We start from the raw sequence: 21082 nt of genomic DNA on the forward strand, positions 1-21082 counted from the left end.
CATCCCACTGTTGGTTTCAGCTCACGTCATGATCTCGAGGTTGTGGGATGGAGCCCGACGCATCCCAAGTTGCACGGAGTCTGCTTGTCCCTCTCCCTCTGATCCTTCCCCTGCTCTCTCTCTCTCTAGAATAAATAAGTAAGAATAAATAAATAAAATCTTTTTAAAAAATTTAATGAAGGTACTGTTTTAATAAATTATACTTGATCGAGTCTAAAGAATGTCTTTTGTTCCTGATTAAATACAATACCAACCACGTACAAACTTAAATTTAGCATTTATTCACTGCTGTTTTCCTACCACCTGAGATAATGCCTGACATATAGTTGGCATTCAATAATTATTTATTGATGGAATGAATGAGTTCTTCTGTCCCGTGATTCCCACATTTTGCTCCCCTCCAGGGTCCTACCACTGCTGCAAAGGATGTAGTCGTAGACCCTTCTGCTTATCCTGCAGTGATGGAGAGCTGAGACGCAGTATAGCTTAATGGAAGGAATTTTGGTATTTGATAGATGTGGATTATTCAAATTCAGATTCTGCCATACTAACTTCTCTGAGTTCCCCTTTCTCCATCTGTAAAATGGGGCTAATACATACCTCTTGAGAATTAAATGAAGTAATGTAATTCAAGTGTCAGGCACAGTGCCAAGACCACAGTGCACATTCAGGACATAGGTGCAGCTGTTAGCAATAGTAATGATGATGGTGATCCCAGAAAAGACATGGGTTGACCAGTGTCTACTGAATAAATCTATAAAATGTGATTGATAATTAAGTTATTTTGCTGTTCTGATTATTCTGTAAATGTGGCTAATTAAACCTAAGTAATGTGATCTTTCTCTGTATCAGGCCTTCTAGGCCAGCATACTTAATACACAGCGGTCAGTCAGTGTGTGGTCAGGTGTGGTTGTACATGAACTTTCACATACAAGTCTGTGCGTGGACACGTTTGTTGTTTCGGATAAAGAGCTAGGAGTCAAATTGTTGTATGCTAAATGTATTTTTAACTTTTTAAGAAACTGCCAAGCTATTTTTCAAAGAGTTTGTGAGGTGAAAATATGATTCATTCTTGAAAGATCTCTTCAATTTCCAAAGCAAATGAATGATTGAAATGCAATATGATGGTGGTTGTAAGCTAACATTATATGAACTTACTCATAGAGTTGGTTGTGAAGATGAAATGAACTAATGCATAAAAAGCATTAGCACAAAGTGCTCCATATCCATTAGTAGTGTTGTCATTATTATGTTAATTTAATTTCTTTGGTCTGTAATAGTAGTACATTGTGACTTATCTTGACAGACTAAAAGATAAACAGGCTGGACTTTAAATATCAAAGTCACATGTTATATAAAAAATAGTCACATTCATGGGGCACCGTGGTGGCTCAGTCAGTTAAATGTCCGACTTTTGATTTTGGCTCAGGTCACGTTCTCAGGGTCCTGAGATCCAGCCCTGCGTCGGCAGGCGCTGTGCTCAGGGGGGAGTGTGCTTAAGGTTCTCTCCCTGCCCCCCTTCCTTCGCTTGTGCACGCAGTCTCTCTCTCAAATAAATAAATCTTTTAAAAACATGTTCACATTCATGAAAACATTTTTAAACAGAATACACATTCTTCTTCCTTTCCAGTAGAGGGGGCAGTGAGACTTAGGGGCTGCTTGCCTAGCAGTGTGGTACAAGAGAAGCTGAGGCTTGCAGTCGTTGTCGCTGTGGGCTTTTATGTCATCTCCCTTCGGTTTTAGCTCTCAGAGAGTGACCTTTCTTTATATATTGTGTATTTATAAGCCTCAGGGCCTGAAATATATTACCAATTTGGAGTTGATTATAACGTTTTTTAAAATAAAGGCATATACACTGACTTGTGATTATTTGAAATGCTTTTATTATAGAGACAGCACCTTCACTTTGGGAAGTGGAATTTGCTAAGCAGTTAGCCGCGGTGAATGAACAGCCCCTTCAGAATGGTTTTGCAGAGATGATCCAGTGGACGAAAGAGGGGAAACTGTGGGAGTTTCCAGTTAACAATGAAGCAGGTAAGTCTTAATTTCAGAGGTTTATAAAATCTCCAGTATGGAGATTAAATCTGGCAGGTGTTCAGTCATAGAGTCTAGATACTTACATGAATTTGAAAACTTTGTATAAATATATTTATGGTGTCCGAAAAGAAATTTGACAGTGTTTTATTTTATTTTTTTTTAAGATTTTATTTATTGGACAGAGAGAGACGCAGCGAGAGAGGGAACACCAGCAGGGGTGGTGCGAGAAGGAGAAGCAGGCTTCCCGCTGAGCAGGGAACCCAATGCGGGGGCTCGATCCCAGGACCCTGGGATTATGACCTGAGCTGAAGGCAGACGCTTAACTGAACCACCCAGGCGCCCCAGAAATTTGACAGTGTTTTTTTTTTTTTTTTTAAAGTTAGGATTTCACTTAATTCTGGGCATTTGATAAGAAAAATAAATAAATGTAGCGGCACCTGGTGGGTTTAGTTGGTTAAGTGTCCAGCTTTTTTTTTTTTTTAAGATTTTATTTATTTATTTGAGAGAGAGCACAAGTGGAAGAGGAGGACAGAGGGAGAGGGAGAAGCAGATTCCCCGCTGAGCAGGGAGCCTGCCGTGGGGCTCCATCCTAGGACCCCGAGATCATGACCTGAGCCAAAGGCAGACGCTTAACCGACTGAGCCACGCAGGCGCCCCTAAGTGTCCAGCTCTTGATCTCAGCTCAGGTCTTGACCTCATGGTCTTAAGTTCAAGCCCTATGTTGGCCTCTGTGCTGGGCATGGAGTCTATTTTTGAAAAATAATAAAAATTTAAAAAAGGAAGTAAAATTATATGGCAGAAATCCATCATGAATTTCTATGTGACATGAAAATGTTGACTGCAAATGAGGACTGTTTCCTAATTGCTAAGCAGGAGATTACCTGGAAAATCTCTCATACATTAAATCCTGGGTATAAGATTATATTTCAGTGTTAGAGAACATTACAACTCGGAAAGTTTTATGCTGGTTATCTTTTACTCATAAAACTATTGCATTAATGAGATGCAAGATTCTTGTGCTTGAAAGCTACTCAAAGCAAAAATGGTAGAAGGCTTCAAAATTTTTTGGAACTCTGGCTGCATACCTAGGTTCTTTAACTATTAGATGCTATTATCTACTTTCCTAAAGATTATTCTGGAGGTGTTACTTCTTCCTCCCTCAAAAGGAAGACAGTAGTACGATGCTATTTATTTTTTATGCTTTTTTTTATGTTATCGGCTAAACATTGTAGGTGTATTTTCAATTAGAAGAGATTCATTTACTTTTATGGTGCAATTAGCTAGGAATTGTAAACACCTCAGTAAGTCTTGGGAAAATGTAGCCCATATTTTAACCTTTGTAGTATTATGCTGTCACTGTAACATTTTTTGATAATCTTTCATTTGTTTGGATTAATAAGTGGAATGGAAGCTTAAATATCAGAAATATTTTGTCTTATATCTTCATAAATTATTACTTTGTGTAGGAAAACTTTTTAGAGACTGATAATTCCTTTAACAAATTCTGAATATTTTATGGATTTGTACAGTATATGCAGTAATAAAGGATACTATGTTGGTGTGTTTCATCTGTTATATAACATGTATATTTCTCAAAGTATTAGCTTTAACATACCCTGTGGTGTAGGTATCAGTGAAAGGTGGAAAAAAAGCCCAAGGACTTTTCAGTTGTGCAAACCAGAGTACAGATCCAGCTGTCTCAGAGATTGGCCATTTGCCTTTGAGGAAACTATTTAACCTCTTGAGGTGAAAAAACCAGATGAATTTCCGCATCTGTAAAATTAAAGATACCTCATTGGAAGAACGTAAGAACTAAGACAAAGTTATTTGAGTTGCTCAGCACAGTTCTTGGCATATAATACATGTAAATAAATGTTAGTTCGTTTTCACTCTGTCTGAACACAGAATTTTAAAAGGAGAAAAAAAAATTAACAGAATGCAGTGTGTGATATTAAGGGAAGATTTCCTTATTTGATGAAACTTGGGTGTTCTAAGTCCTCATAGTTAAAAACATGGTTCTAAAACCCAATATTGAGGTAGAATAACATGTGACTTTTTTTCTTTTATGATTTTATTTATTTATCTGGGAGAGGGCATGAGCGGAGTGAGGGGCAGAGGGAGAAGCAGACTCCCTGCCGAGTAGGGAGCCCGTTGTGGGACTCAGTCCCGGGATTCTGGAATCATAACCTGAGTCGAAGGCAGACGCTTAACTGACTACGCCACCCAGAAGCCCCAACATGTGACTTTATTTAGGAAAGACAGTGGTTAGGGGTTCAAGTTTTAAGTAGGTTGTATGCTTAATCTCACTAAGCCTCACTTCCCCTGTCTATGAAATGATGTGAATAAAAATAGGATTTATTTTATGGGATTCTTCCGAAAAACAGCTGAAGTTATACAGGTAAAGCATCATCAACCATCATCATCACTGTTCCTACAACAGCAGTAGTATGAGAGGGTTTTACTATGCTGCAAGGGTCTTAAATCGTAAACTGTTAGTGAGGATATGTGTTTTCTAGAAACCACCAAATAGGGTAACTGGAAAGTAAGGGTTAGTGTACATTGTCGTCAGCAGTAAAACACTTGAGTTCATCAAAATCTCGAACGTCCAAACTCCAAAGAAATTTATCTTAAATCTGACCTGGGTTTTGAGAAAGTTTAATTTTTACAGAAGGAAAAGAAAAAAAAACAAAACCTGTCTTTTGGTCAGGTTAGAGAGATAAATGTGACAAGTTTCCATATACACTGTACATATTATTGATGCTTCAGGGTGGGAAAGGGAGGTATCTCATTTCCAGCTCCTTGAGGCAATTGTTATCTGAATGAAAAACAGGAAAGGAACTGTGGAAACTTTCTCACTTTGATCACTCCCCTCAATATACACTTAGGAACTTCAGAATAGTTTAAGAGACTGGCAGTAGAATTAGGAGCCTCAGCAGTTAGATAATACTCTATATTTCTTATTTTTAAATTTAAAATTAAGAAAATATCATGCTCTCTCTACTAATAGTTAGCTTCATGAAGATCTACTTTGATGCTTTTGGGGAAAGGTGTTTTATTTTTAGGGGTGGGCCATGCCAGTTTCTGAATGTAATACTGAAAATGACAAAATGACGTGTCCTGTGTTTACAGCTTTACTTTCCAGTGTTGTGTTTTTCATTTATATAAAAAATTACAGCTTGTTGTTTTGCCACATAAGACCTATAATTTTTTTTCCAATTTGAAGTAGCTTTTTTCCGGTTTTTAAAAATTTTTTTATTTTTAAGAAGTGGTTTGTCCCTTCTGTTTTGCTTTGCCAGCGTAGAGATTTATAAGAGCAGTTTGGTGGCATTATTCCCACTTAGATTTTGTAGTAGTTATTATATATTGGATTGATAATAAAAACATATTTATTTTAGCTTTGACTTTAAATTTAAACATGTTTTTACCACTACCCAGTTAACAGAGTCTTGCTCTTGTTGAATAGTCTTTAGCCATATATATGCCACCAAAAAAGTGTAAGTGCAGTAAGTTTTGAAATGTATCGTTTTTATTTTATTTTATTTTTTAAGATTTTATTCATTTGGGGCGCCTGGGTGGCACAGCGGTTAAGCGTCTGCCTTCGGCTCAGGGCGTGATCCCAGCATTGTGGGATCGAGCCCCACATCAGGCTCTTCCGCTAGGAGCCTGCTTCTTCCTCTCCCACTCCCCCTGCTCGTGTTCCCTCTCTCGCTGGCTGTCTCTGTCTCTGTCAAATAAATAAATAAAATCTTTAAAAAAAAAAAAGGTTTTATTCATTTGACAGAGAGGGAACACAGGCAGGGGGAGCGGGAGAGGAAGAAGAAGGCTCCCAGCGGGGGAGCCTAATGTGGGGCTCGATCCCGGAACGCCAGGATCACGCCCTGAGCCGAAGGCAGACGCTTAACGACTGCGCTACCCAGGCGCCTCAAAATGTATCAGTTTTTGATGCATAACATGCTGTTCCCCAAAACTTAGTAGAACGACAACTAAGTTATAACTGCTCCTGAATTCGTGGGTTTTCTGGTTGGTTTTGGCAGCTTAGCCGAGGGTGGCTCCCTCTAGAGTGGCTTTGCTCACGTGTCTGGTTGTGGGTGCTGGCTCTTGTCAGGGGAGAAGGAGATAACTGGGTTATATGTCACTCATCATCTCACAGACTAGCTTGGTCTTCTTCACATGACTGTAGTAGAGTTCCTAATGGCAAGGAAGAGCAAGGATTCATGTGTAAGTACTTTTCAAGCCTTTGTTTGCACTGTGTTAAGTAATATCCCATTGACCAAAGCAGGTCACTTGGCCAATGCTACATTCAAAGGTTTGAGAATCAGACTCCATTTATGGGAAGAATGACAGAATCGCATTGTGAAGGGGCATGTCTAGAAGCAAAGGAGTGATATGTGGCCATTTGTCAATCTACCACCTTGATTTTTTTATTTACTTTTGTTTTAATAAAAATAACATATAGACCTTTAAATATCCAAATAATTTTTTTTTTCTAAAGATGTTATTATTTATTTGACAGAGAGGAGAGACAGAAAGAGTGCGTGTGAGTGCACAGGCAGGGGGAGAAGCAGGCTCCCCGCAGAGCAGGGAGCGCGATGCGGGACTCGATCCCAGAACCCTGGGATCATGACCTGAGCCGAAGGCAGACACTAAACCTACTGAGTGACTCAGATGCCCCATCCAAATAAATTTTTTTTTAAAATCTCTTTCAGTAAATATAAACTAACTCCAAGTAAGTAGAAAGCATTTATGCCTTTTATCTTGAGATAACTGTAGATTCCCCTGCCACTGAAGAGATACTAAATATCCCGGGGAGCCCCTACCCACTTTCTCCCAGTGGTTACTCCCTGCAGAACCGTAGTACAGTATCACAGCCAGGCAGTTGGCATTGATACAGTGCTTCAGACATGTTCACATGTCACCAGCTTTACAAGTGCTCCTTTATACATACATGTTTAGTTCTGTGCAGTGTTACCACACATGGAGACTCACGTGACCACCGCCACAGTCAAGATACACAGTTCCATCGCCTCAGAGAGCCCTCTTCCAGCCATTTAATGACCACACTTGCTTGCCTTCCACGGCCTCCCCCTCTTAGTCCCGGATCCCTGGCAATCACTAAATTCATTTGCCATTTCTATAATTTTGTCATTTCAAGAAATAAATGTCATTTCAACAAATAAAATTATACAGTATGTAACCTTTGAGAGTTAACTTTTTTTCACTCAGACTGATTAATTATGTGGAGATTTATCCAAGTTGTTACATGTATCAGTATGTTTGTGGCTTGTGTTTTTTTGGTTGGTTGTTGGTTTTTTGTTTTTTTGTTTTTTAATCGAGTAGTATTCCATGGTTTGAATGTGCCATATATTTTGTTAAACCATTCACCTGGTAAAAGACATCTGGGTTGTTACCAGTTTGGGGCTATTATGAATAAAGGTACTATAGATATTTTTGTACAGAGTTTTGTATGAATACAAATTTCCATTTCCCTGGGGTAGATACTCAGGAGTGAAATTGTTTGGTCATATGGTAGCTGTATGTTTAGTTTTTGTTTTATGTTTTATTTTCTTAAAGTTTATTTATTTATAATATCTACACACAACATGGGGCTTGAACTCACGACCCCGAGATCAAGATCACATGCTCTACCAACTGAGTTAGCCAGATGCCCGACATGTTTAGTTTTGGGTTTTTGGTTTTTTTTTTTTTTTTAAGATTTTATTTACTTATTCATTTGAGAGAGAGCACATGTATGCGTGGGGGGAGGGGCAAAGGGGGAGAGAGAGGGAGAAGCAGACTCTCCACTGAGGGGGATGGAGCCTGACACAGGACTTGATCCCAGGACCCTGATATGATGACCTGCGCTGAAGTCAGACACTTAACCAACTGAGCCACCCAGGCATCCCCTGCATGTTAATTTTTTTTTTTTTTTAAGATTTTATTTATTTATTTGACAGAGATAGAGACAGCCAGCGAGAGAGGGAACACAGGCAGGAGGAGTGGGAGAGGAAGAAGCAGGCTCATAGCGGAGGAGCCTGATGTGGGGCTCGATCCCACAACGCCGGGATCACGCCCTGAGCCGAAGGCAGACGCTTAACCGCTGTGCCACCCAGGCGCCCCTGCATGTTAATTTTTTTAAAGAAACTTCTAAACTGTTTTCTAGAGTGGCTGTGCCATTTTAAGTCCCACCAGTAATGTGTGAACCATCTAGCTTCTCATTCTCAACCAGCATTTGATGCCACTGTTTTTCTTTTTAGATGTGTTTACATTCTGATCGATGTGTATTGATAGCTCATTGTGGTTTTAATCTTCATTTCCCTAATGGCTAGAGAGGTTGACGATGTTTTTCTTGTACGTGTTTGCCATCTGTATATCGTCAATGAAATGTCCTTGTTTTTTGCTCATTCTCTAATTGGATTATCTGGTTTTCTTACTGTAGAGCTTTGAGAGGTTTTTTTTTTTTTTTTTTTTTTTTTTAATATTCCAGACACTAGTTCTTTATTGTATATTTGGTTTACATTGGGGTGCCTGGGTGGCTCAGTGGGTTAAGCATCCGACTCTTGATTGCGGCTCAGGTCATGATCTCAGGGTTGTGAGATCGAGCCCCGAGTTGGGCTCTGTGCTGGGCATGGAGCCTGCTTAAGGTTCTCTCTCTCCCTTTCCCTGTGCCCCTCCCTGGCTCTCTTTCTCTAAAAAAAAAAAAAGAAAAGAAAAGAAAAAGAAAAAAAGAAGAATATTTGGTATTTTCTCCCAATCGGTAGTTTGTCTTTTCATCCTCTTAACAGAGTCTTTCACAGAGCAAAAGTTTTTAATTTTGATCGGGTCCAGTTTTTCCTTTTATGGATGGTACTTTTAGTGTCAAGTTCTTTGCCAGCCCTTGAACCAGAAGATTTTCCCATTTTTTTTTCTTTTCTAAGATTTTATTTTTAAGCATTCTCTACACCCAGCGTGGGGCTCAAACTCACAACCCCAAGATCAAGAGTCCCACACTCTACCAACTGAGCCAGCCATGTGCCACTCCCCTGTTTTTTTCTCTAAGATTTATAGTTTTACATTTAAATTCATGATCCATTTGGGGTTAATTTATATGAGGTATGAGGTTTAGGTTGAAGTTCTTTCTGTGTGTGTGTCAATAGATACCCAGTTGCTATGGCACAATTTGTTGAAACGACTATCCTTTCTTGATTGAATTGTCTTTGCACCTTTGTTTAAAAAATTGGGCACATTTGGGGCACCTGGGTGGCTCAGTCGGTTGAGCATCTGTCTGCCTTTGGCTCAGGTCGTGATCCTGGGGTCCTGAGATCGAGCCCCACCTCAGGCTCCTTGCTCCGTGGGGAGCCTGCCTCTCCCTCTGCTGCTCCCCCTGCTTGTGCTCTCAGTCTGTCACTCTCTCTGTCAAAGTATTACCAAAAAAAATTGGGCCCATTTGTGTGGGTCTGTAGTACTCTGCTCGGGCTGCCATAACAGAATACCACAGACTGGGTGGCTTACACAACAGATTAATTTCTCATAGTCCTAGAGGCTGGAAGTCCAAGATCAAGGTGCCAGCAAGTTTTATTTTTCCTGAGTCCTCTCTTCTTGGTTTGCAGGCGTTTGCCTTCTTGTTGTGTCTTCATGTGATCTTTTCTCTGGTGGGCACTCCTCATGCTTCTTCCTCTTCTTAAAAGGACACCAGTCCAGCTTATTGGATCAGGGCTCCACTGTTACAACTTTATTTAACCTTAATTACCTCCTTAAAGGTCCTGTCTCTAAATACAGTCACACTGGGGATTAGGACCTCAACCTATCAATTTTGAGGGGATATAGTTCAGCCCGTAACAGGGTCTATTTCTGGGCCCTCCCTTTTGTCCCATCAATCTGTGTGTCTGTCCGTCTGCCAATACCACACTTTTGATTATTGCAGCTATTTCAGTAAATCTTAGCATTATTGCTCCCATTTTATTCTTCCCTTTCAAGATTGTTGTAATATTCTAGGACTTGTGCCTTTCCATATAAATTTTAGAATAAATTTGTCAGTGGCAAAACTTTACTGAGATTTTGATAGAAGTACATTAAACATAGAGATCAGTTTGGAGAGAATATCTTAAAATGTTGAGTCTTCCAATTTAAATGTAATTAGAAATGTGACTGATTTTTTTTGTGTTGATCTTGTATCATGTAACCTTACTGAACTGACTCATTAGTTTTAGGAGGGGTTCTTTTTGTAGATTCTTTGGGATTTTCTATGTAGACAAACATGTCATCTACAAATAGGGATGGTTCTATTTCTTCCTTTGCCATCTGTATGCCTTTTCTTCCTCCCTCATTGCAGTAGCTAAGAGTTTTAGTACTGTGTTGAGTAAAAGTGGAGTGGTAAGAGCTTACTTTGTTGTCTTGTTCAGGAACTTAGGGAAAAAGCCTTCAGTCTCTCACCATGAAGTATGATATTAACTGTAGATTTTTGTAGATGCTCTTTATGAAGTTGAAGTAGTTTTTTCTTTTTTTTCCTAACTTGGTGAGAATTTTTATCAAAAATGGGTGTTGTGGGGGCGCCTGGGTGGCTCAGTTGTTAAGTGTCTGCCTTCAGGGCTCAGGGCGTGATCCCAGGGTCCTGGAATTGAGCCCTGCATCGGGCTCCCTGCTCCACTGGGAGCCTGCTTCTCCCTCTCCCACTCCCCCCGCTTGTGTTCCCTCTCTCAGTGTCTCTCTTTGTCAAATAAAATCTTAAAAAAAAAAAAAAAAGGGTGTTGTGGGGTGCCTGGGTGGCTCAGTCGGTTAAGTGTCTGCTTTTGGCTCAAGTCATGATCCCAGGGTCCTGGGATTGGGCCCCGAGTCAGGCTCCCTGGCATCTGCTTCTCCTTCTCCCTCTGCCTCTTTCCCTTCTCTTGCTCTCTCTCTCTCTCTCTCTCAAATAAATCAATAAAATCTTTTTAAAAGGGGGGGGGTGTTGTATCATAGGACTTTTCTTCTTCAACCTGTTGATACGATGGTTTATACTGATTTTCAAATGTTGCACCAGCCCTGCATACCTGATGTAAGTCCCACTCGATCTTGGTATATAAATCTTTTTATACATTGTTGGATTTGTTTGCTAATTTTGTTTAAAGTTTTTGCCTCTAAGTTCATGAGGGATCATGGGTCATAGTTCTCTCTCTCTCTCTGTCTCTCTGTTTTGTGGTTGTGTCTTTGTCTGGTTTGGTAACAAGGTAATACTGGCCTTATAAAATGAGTTAGGAACGTTCTTTCTTGTAGTTTCCAGAAGAGATTGTGTAAAGCCGATGTTAGTTTTCTTTCAGTGTTAAATAAAATTCTCAAGTGAAGCTATCTGGGCTGAGGGATTTCTTTTTTGAGATCTTTTAAACTACAAATTCATTTTCTTTAATAGTTATGAGACAATTCAAGTTATCTATTTTATTTTGATTTGATTTGAATTTTGATCCTTTAGTGGATTTTTTTTTAAGTTGTCTGTTTTTTTTTTCAAGTTGTTGAATATTTTAGTGTATAGTTGTTTGTGGTATTCCCTTACTATGCCACTAAATGGTTTCAGGATTTATAGGGATAACCCCCTTTTCATTCCTGTTTCAGTCCTCTCCTTTTTTCTTTATCTGACTTAACAGAGATTTATCAATTTCACTGATTTTTTTTTTTAAAGAACTAGTATTGGTTTCATTGATTTTTCTCTATTTTTCTATTTTCAGTTTTATTTATTGATTTTATTGATTATTGATTTTGGATATTATCTTTGTTATTTCCTTTCTTTGCTTGCTTTAGGATTATTTTGCTCTTTTGCTAGGTTCTTAAGGTGGGAACTTAGATTACTGATTTGAGACTCTATCTCTTCGTATGTATTCATTTAGTGCTCCATGTATCCGTCTTAGCACTGCTTTAGCCATGTCCCACAAATTTTGATTTGTTGTGTTTTCATTTTCATTCAATTCTGAGTGTTTTTTAAGTATATTGTTTAATTTTTAACCGTTTCCTATTGTCTTTCTGTTACTGATTTCTAGTTTGATTCCATTATGATCTGAGAATGTACTATGTATTACTCCAGTTATTTTAAATGTGTTGCAGTTTGTGACCCAGGATGTGGCCCAGCTAGGTGACTGTTCCATGAATGCTTGAAAAGAATTTGTATTCTGAAATAGTTTGTAGAGTGTTCTGTAGACGTCAGTTTGATAATATTTGTTGATGTTGTTCAGTTCTTTTTTATCTTGGCCAGTTTTCTACCTGGTAGTTCTTGAAATTGCTGACAATAGACTGTTGAAATCCCCACTATAATTGTGGGTTTTTCTATTTCTCCTTTATTTCCATCTTTTTTTTTTTCTTTCATGTATTTAGAAACTCTGTTGTTTGGTGAAGACATAATTCAGATCACTATGTCTTCTTGGTGGATTGACCCTTTTATTATGTTTTTTTTTTCTCCCTAGTAATTTTTTTTGCTCTGAAGTCTGTTTTGTCTGATAATCATACAACCATTCATGCTTTCTTTTTTTTATTAATGTTAACAAGATATATTTTTCTCCGTGATTTTATTTTCAACCTTCCTATGTTGTGTTTGAAGTGAGTTTCATATAGAAAGCATGTAGTTGGATCCATGTTTTTATATTCGCTCTGCATCTCTTTTGATTGGTGTATTTAGACCATTTACATTTGGAGTAATTATTGATTTGTTAGGACTTAAGTCTCCTATTTTATTATTTGTTTTCTGTTCATTTTCTCCATTTCTCATTCTTTTTTTTTTTTTTTTTTTTTTTTTTTTGCCCCTCTTTGGCTTCCTGTGGGCTATTTGAACGTGTTTTAAGATTCTATTTTGTTTTATTTATATGATTTATTTAAAGGTGTAGTTTGTATAGTTTTCTTAGTGGTTCTTTAGAACTAAAGTTTTCATTAGCAGTAACTGCTGCTATACTTTGAACATTTATAATGTGCTAATTAAGCATTATAAGAGTTTTATAAGCTTTGTGTCTATGTAATCATTACAGAAACCCCATGGAGAAGGTTCTATTTTAATCCTCATTTTATACCTGAAAACTGATGCTCAGAGAAGTTAATTAATTTCCCAGTCACACAATTGTTAAATTGGTGGGCAAATCTAGGTCTAACTCCAAAGTTCATAGCTTTTACTAAAATACTCATTAGTGTTAATTTTATGATAGAGGTTTTACATCAAAATTGTAATGTATTTTATCTCATTTCCTAGGTTTTGATGATGATGGTTCAGAATTTCATGAACATGTATTTCTGGATAAACACCTGAAAGATTTTCCAAAACAAGGACCAATTCGCCACTTCATGGAACTGGTGACCTGTGGCCTTTCCAAAAACCCATACCTGAGTGTTAAACAGAAGATTGAACACATAGAGTGGTTTAGAAATTATTTTAATGAAAAACAAGACATTCTAAAAGAAAGTGGCATACAATTCAATTGAAGACCATGGAAATTTTTATTTCAAGCTGTTGGTGATGGATATTATAACTAAATAATTTTACTAGAAGTTTTCCTATATTGTATTAATTATTACATCTGATTTGAATGGTATAAATGTTAAATTGTTTAAAAGAATATAATGGTAACTGAAGAATATTCTTGCATGGAGAAAAGTTGTCAATATTCACAGATTCAACTAGTAATTCTTAACAAGAAGAGTATCTTAGAATTAGTATTAAGTTTAAGACAATTTCCTCTAATCTTTTTCTTTTCAGTGACTATACTTCTCTGAAATATAATTATTAGCCACATATCTGATGACATCAGAGTGCTGTAACCGTTGAGATGATTTATAGACAGGTTTATATGCACTGCCTATATTTTACACATAATATACATATTTATAAATCTTTATATATTTTACCCTAAATTAACTACCCTTGTCTAAGTCTGGGTCACCAACGAGAAGTAACCTTGTAGAAATAAGCGGCTTATTCTAACCTCTCTAGTCCTTTAGGTCTTTGCGCCAAAGTTAGAACTGTTTATTTTCTATTACAGTGCTTAGCAATGTGACTTGAATTCATACAACTCAAAGGAATGAAGATTCTAAAAAACTCAAAACAGGAATTTAGCTTATAGTGGCTGTAGGCTAGTAATGTTTTAGGCCCCTGGCATAAGCAAATAAAAATCATATGAAGGAACCTACCATCAGCTCAGAATTCAAATTACAAAACACACAAGGAAATAAAACAGTGTGATTGGAAATGAGTAGAAGCAGACTCGTAAAACCTTAAAATACTGGGCTTGGGGCATCTGGGTGGCTCAGTCGATGAAGCATCTGACTCTTGATTTCAACTCAAGTCAGGATCTCGGGGTCATGAGATCAAGCCCTGTGTCCGGCTCTGCCCTGAGTGTGGAGGCTGCTTGCAATTCCCTCTCTCTCTCCCTCTCTCTCTCTCAAATAAATAAATGTTGGGCTTATCATATACTATGAACTATATGTAAGAGAGTAAAATACAGAGCAGGAGACAATAAACGTGACTAGATTTGGGAAAAATTTAGGGAGTGTAACAACAGATTAGACAGGAAAGGGGATCTAAAGAAATCCATATGGGGGCACTTGGGTGGCTCAGTCAATTAAGCATCCAACTCTTGATCTCAGCTTAGGTCTTGATCTCAGGGTGGAGAGTGTTCAACCTATTTAAAAATACCTAGTGTGAAGCCTACTTAATCCATATGTAGTGCAGAGAAGAAAAGAGAAAAGAAGTACAAAAGAGCAGTAAAGATTGATACAAGAAGGTAACATTTGTTAGGCACCTGGCTGGCTCAGTTGGTAGAGCATGTGACTCGATCTCAGAGTCTTGAGTTCAAGCCCCGTGTTTGGCATGGAGAACTACTTAAAAGAAAAAAAAATTTTTTTAAAAGAAGATAGGGGCACCTGCGTGGCTCAATTGTTAAGCGTCTGCCTTCGGCTTAGGTCATGATTGCAGGGTCCTGGGATTGAGCCCTATGTCGGGCTCTCTGCTCCACTGGGAGCCTCCTTCTCCCTCTGCCTCTCCCCCTGTGTTCTCTCTCTTGCTGTCTGTCAAAATCTTTTAAAAAAACAATAAAAAGAAGATAACATTTGTACAATCAGATTTCCAGAAGGAGAGAAAAGAAGAAATGGGTCAGAAGCTATCTGTGGATACGTAATGGTTGAGGATTTTTTATGATTTATGAAAGACATCAATTCACAGACAGTAATCTCTTGATCATATGTAGAAACTGCACCCAACAACAACAAAATACATTCTTTACTCGTACATTGGGGCACCTAAACTTTTTTGAGTATTAGTTCACTTATTTTTATCATAGTTACTGATATAGTTGGTCTTATTTTTACTAGCTTTTTTTGGTGTATCCTTTGCATGCTTTGTTGCTTTCTTTTTGGTTATTTTTTCTCATGTCATACTAGTGAAAGAGGGGGACAAAACATAAAATATCTTAAAAATGAGGGTTAAGGGGCACCTGGGTAGCTCAGTCGGTTAAGCGTCTGCCTTCCGCTCAGGTCATGATCCCAGGGTCCTGGGATCGAGCCCTGCATCAGGCTCCCGGCTCAGTGGGGAGCCTGCTTCTCCTTCTCCCTCTGTCCCTCCCTGCCCCCACTCATGCTCACTCTTTGTCTCTCAAATAAATAAATAAAATCTTTTTAAAAAATGAGGGTTAAATACATTTGTCAGATTAAAGTAGTTGGCTAGCTGTAGACCATTACAATCCTAAAGATGTGCTTTAAACAAAAAGGACATAATCCCAGATTTAAGGTTTAAAGATTTTATTTGAGAGAGAGGGAGGGAGCATGAGCCGGGGGGAGGGACAGAGGAAGGGGAGAAGCCGACTCCTCGCTAAGCAGGAGCATGATTCAGGACGGGACCCTAGGACCCTGGGATCATGACCTGAGCTGAAGGCAGACGCTCAACTAACTGAGCCATCCAGGCACCCGATTTTTATTTATTTTTAAAGATTTTATTTATTTGAGAGAGAGATCACAAGCAGGGGGGAAGAGTAGAGGGAGAAGCAAACTCCCCATTGAGCAGGCAGCTGGACACGGGGCTCCATCCCCAGACCCTGGGATCATGACCTGAGCCAAAGGCAGATACTTAACCAACTGAGCCACGCAGGCGCCCAGGATGAATTTTTTAAAACATCAAGTGATAATGCTGTTTGTCAGAGGCACAGCTAAAACAATACCAGAAATTTGGAAGTAATGGGAAAAAATGGACAAGGTTTAATCCGGTTGTGGCTATATCCATATTAAAAAAACCAGTCTGAAAGACATTATTAGAGATTTTTTTTAATGATAATTTAATAACTTAAAGAAATCAGATCTCTATTTTAAAAGTCTTCCCAGAAAGGGGCACCTGACTGGCTCAGTTGGTAGAGTGTGCAACTCTTGATCTCAGGGTCGTGAGTTCCAGCCCCATGTTGGGCGTGGAGGTAATTAAAAAAAAAAAACAACAAAAAAAACTTCCCAGAAAGAAAGCAACAATTTCAGACTATTTCTCAGGAGAGTTTTAAGCATTCAGAAGGAATGTAATTCTAATCTTATACAAATTATTCTAAAGCTCAGAAAAAGAGCAAACAAACCCCAAATTAATTTCAAGAGACTAGAATTGACAAAGGTTAATTGTAATCATGAAGGCACATTTGAAAAATGCAAAACAACATGGCAAACTAAATCCAGCAATGAATAGGAAAGAAACCATAGTCAAATTGAGTTTAGTCCTAGAATGCAGGGGAGGTTTAACAATGGAGAAAAGATAATAAAGAATGCAGGGGTGCCCGAGTGGCTCAGTTGGTTAAACTTCTGACTCTTGGTTTTGGCTCAGGTCAGGGTCGTGAGATTGAGCCCCACATGGGAGCCTTTTTAAGATTCTCTCCCTCCCACTCTGCTTCTCCCACCACGCTAGTGCATGCATGCTCGCTCTCTCTCAAAACAACAACAACAAAAAAGGCAGAAAAAAGTTCTGATAAAGTTCAGTAGCCATTTATAATAATTTTATGATAATTTAAAAAATCTTAGTAGAGCTCCCTTAACTAAATGGCATAATAAATAAGCCTTAAATAAATGGCATTTACAAAAACCTATAGCAACATCTTACTTTGGTGAATCATGATGCCATTTCCTTTAAGATGATAAGTAGACCACATTTCAACATTATACTGGCGGGGGGCCGGTGGAGACATGCCTGGGTTAAGCATCTGACTCTTGGTTCTAGCTCAGGTAATGATCTCGGGGTCATGAGATTGAGCCCCACATGGGCTCCGTGCTCAGCACCAGTTGGCTAGGGATTCTCCCCCTCTCACTCTCCCTCCCCCCGGCTCCTCCCCTCGCTCATGCACGCGTGCCCATGTTCTCTCTCTTGCTCTTAAATGAATAAAATCTTTAAAAAGGGGCGCCTGCGTGGCTCAGTCGGTTAAGCATCTGCCTGTAGCTCAGGGCATGATCTCAGAGTCCTGGGATCGAGCCCCACATCAGGCTCCCAGCTCAATGGGGAGTCTGCTTCTCCCTCTTTCCGCTCATGCTCTCTTTCTCTCTGTCTCTCTCAAATAAGTAAATAAAAATCTTAAAAAAAAATTATACTGAGGGCTTAACTTATGTAGTGTAGCAAGAAAAAATATATATAAAAACTATTAGGATTAGAAATTCATCCTAAAGTAATCTTCAGTGAATCACACCCTCTCACTGAGTATGAACAGAAGCTGAGATTTGCTTCTAGCAAATAGAATATGGCAAAGGTGATGGGGTAGTCACTCCCTCAACTGAGTCATGCTCTATGAAAAGTGATGAAATTAGTCCCTCTTGTGATTACATTACATGATGTAAGACTCCTTGTTAGCCAACTGGGTGAGAATTCTACTGGCTTTGAAGAAGCTGCCATGTCTTGAAAAGACCTATGAATGGGCCATGTGACAGGGAACTGCAGGATCCCCAGGAGCTGAAAGCAACTCCTGTGTGAGAGGCTGCAGCAAAATGGGGAATTTAGTTCTACGGCTTCAAATAACTGAATTCTACCACCAACCCTGGAAGAGGACCCCAAGCTCTGGAAAGTCACAGAGCCTAGCAGACTCCTTGATTGCAACCCTGTGAGACCTTGAAGAGGGGACCCATTAAGTGACCCATAGAAGCTGGGAGATAATGTGCGTGCTGTTTTAAGCCACAAGGTTTGAGGTTATCTGTTAGACCCCAGAAGAAAACTGATACAGAAAAGGAGAAACAAAATGGTCATTATTAGAGTCTATGATTTGTAGGAAAAAAATAATCTACGAATTATAAGAATAGGAGAATTGAGCAAGGTTGCAACTGCATTTCTATACACCAGTGACAGATAAAAGATGATTTATAAGATACTGTTCATAGTAGCATCAAAAATATAAATGAACGAAATCTTAATGAAAGATATTTAGGATGTTTGTGAAGAAAACCTCTTAAAACTTTAATGAAACGTAGTAAGTAATAAAAAATAATGAAAAATGGGACACCTGGCTGGCTCAGTCAGTAGAGCATGGGACTCTTGATCTGAGGGTCGGGAGTTTGAGCCCCACGTTGCCTACTTAATTTAAATAATAATAATAATAGTAGTAAAAAAGATATAAGTAAGTAGATGGATAAAAAGTTCATAGATAGGAGGCGCCTGGGTGGCTCAGTCGTTAAGCGTCTGCCTTCGGCTCAGGGCGTGATCCCGGGGTTCTGGGATCAAGCCCCGCAGGGTTCTGGGATCGAGCCCTGCATCAGTCTTCTCTGCTGGGAGCCTGTTTCTTCCTCTCCCACTCCCCCTGTTCGTGTTCCCTCTCTCGCTGGCTGTCTCTCTGTCAAATTAATAAATAAAAATCTTTAAAAAAATTAAATTAAAATTTTTTAAAAAGTTCATAGATAAGAAGACTCAATATTATAAAGATTTGATTCTTTCCAAATTTATCTACAGATTTAATGCAATTTCATTCAGAGTCCCAACAAGGTTTTCCATAGAGGTTCACAAATTTATGATACAATTATAGGGGGAAGCAACCAAGAGCCAAAATGCTCTTGAAAAAAAGAACACAAGATGAAGTGAGGGAGTTGCCCTCCATTTGTAAGCTATCAAGACTTACCACAAAACTATAATTGCTAGACAGCAGGACATTGCTCACAGGGATAGCTAAATAAATTTGTGGACTAGAATAGAGAACACAGAAATAGAGCCAACAGTTAATGGAAACTAGATGCATGACAAAGTTGGCACTGCTGGTCAATGGGAAAAGGGGAGCTATTCCACAAATGGTGTTAGGACAATGGGTTATCCTTATGAAGGAAAAGAGGGGATTCTTTACTTCACGCTATACAAAAAAAAAAAAAAAAATCCAACTCAATTATTCAATGAGAAAGATAAAATTCAAAACATTTAAAACAGGGGCGCCTGGGTGGCTCAGTCGTTGAGCGTCTGCCTTTGGCTCAGGGCGTTATCCCAGCGTTATGGGATCGAGCCCCACATCGGGCTCCTCTGCTGGGAGCCTGCTTCTTCCTCTCCCACTCCCCCTGCTTGTGTTCCCTCTCTCGCTGGCTGTCTCTCTCTCTGTCAAATAAATAAATAAAATCTTTAAAAAAAACATTTAAAACAAAAATATCTGTACAGCTCTGGCATAGACAAGGATTTAAAATATCAAAAAGCACAATCTCTAAGGAAAAGATTCATAAATTTAACTGTTAAAATTTAGAACTTTTAATTTAAAAAGGCAGTGCCAAGAGTGCAAAGATAAGCATCCAACATGAAGATAAATGCTTTACATATAATCACCAAATAATTTGTATAGAATATAGAAAGAACTCCTAAAAATCAAATAGAGGGAAATCAACCAACCAACTCTAAGAATATAGTCAAAAGACAAAGACAGGCATTTCATTTCATAGGAGAAAATATATGAATAGCTAATAAATATATGAAAGAATGTTCAGGGAAATGCAAAATAAAACCATATTGTGATAACATTTGTATACTCTTTAGATGGGTGAAAAATTAAAAGGTATTATCATTTATACACTGTTGGTGAATGTAAACTGGCAACCACTTTTGGAATTACGTAATTATATATTTATAATACATAATACACATATATAAATATATAGCATAATTACACATGTAACATTTAATTATACGTTTACACAGATGTAAATGTATATATAAGTATATAATATAAATACATATAATTTTGCATATATAAATATTTTTTATGTATATAATTATAGAACCTTATAAAAAATCAATCCTGCTCCTGGAGTATACGCCCAAAGAAACCGTTGCAGATATGTGCTGAGAGGCATGCATAAAACTGTTTAAAACAGGGGCACCTGGCTGGCTCTCTCAATAGAGCGTGTGACACTTGATCTCAAGGTTGTGAGTTCAAGCCCTGCATTGGGCATAGAGGTTACTTAAAAAAAAAAAAACAACTGTTCAAAGTAGTAAAAATCAGGGGAGAAATTGCCCATCACCCAGAGAACTGATAAATTGTGGCTTATTTATGCAATGCAACACTCCGCCCAAGTGAAAATCATTACAGTGGAGCTTTACACATCAACACAGATGATTCCAGAAACACTGTTGCATGGAAGATAAGTTGCAGAAGAATGCATGTAATATAGTACTAGGTCCGTAAAATTCAAAAGCCAAGTTTTGAATATATTGCCTTGAGCTATAAGTTTGGTGAAAGTGGAAGAAAAGCACGGGAATGATGAACACACGCTGTATTTCAGGAGAGATGGCATGTGGTTGAGGAGGGACACGAGGGCTTCAAGAATTCTAACGCTGTCTGAAGTTGGATGGTAGGTTCCCAGGTGGTCATTTTATCATCATGCTTTAAATTATTTATATTATTTATATTTACATCATATTGCAGATACTCTTTTGTACATAACAGTATTTCATACTATTTTAGGGAATGAATAGAAATGGATAAAGAATTGGAAGACAGGCAGAGCTTAGCCATAGTTTCGACAAATGATAGAGATGACATGTCCACAGCGGAGATCATGATGTTAAAAACATCCTTTATCTGGCCATTTACAGACTTGATTTTAAACAGTGTATTTGTGGGGCACCTGGGTGGCTCAGTCGGTTAAGCGCCTGCCT

General features: G+C 38.5%; 1 protein-coding gene across 3 annotated transcripts in view; it reads left to right on the forward strand.

The window, feature by feature from the left end:
* MRPS31 (mitochondrial ribosomal protein S31) overlaps positions 1 to 14705 on the forward strand; it is a 35465-nt gene extending 20760 nt beyond the window's left edge. For 2 of the 3 annotated variants that reach the window (XM_026493186.4, XM_026493188.4), the window contains 2 exons: positions 1891 to 2034; positions 13214 to 14705. In XM_026493186.4, the coding sequence (XP_026348971.1) occupies positions 1891 to 2034; positions 13214 to 13443 (374 nt within the window). In that variant the 3' untranslated portion in view covers positions 13444 to 14705. Of the gene's footprint in view, positions 1 to 1890; positions 2035 to 2201; positions 3606 to 13213 lie in introns of those variants that run through there. The other variant, XM_057308957.1, reaches the window with a different exon arrangement.
* The last annotated feature ends 6377 nt before the right edge of the window (positions 14706 to 21082 follow it).

Source organism: Ursus arctos, unplaced genomic scaffold (assembly GCF_023065955.2).
Source record: "Ursus arctos isolate Adak ecotype North America unplaced genomic scaffold, UrsArc2.0 scaffold_10, whole genome shotgun sequence".
NCBI lineage: Eukaryota > Metazoa > Chordata > Mammalia > Carnivora > Ursidae > Ursus > Ursus arctos.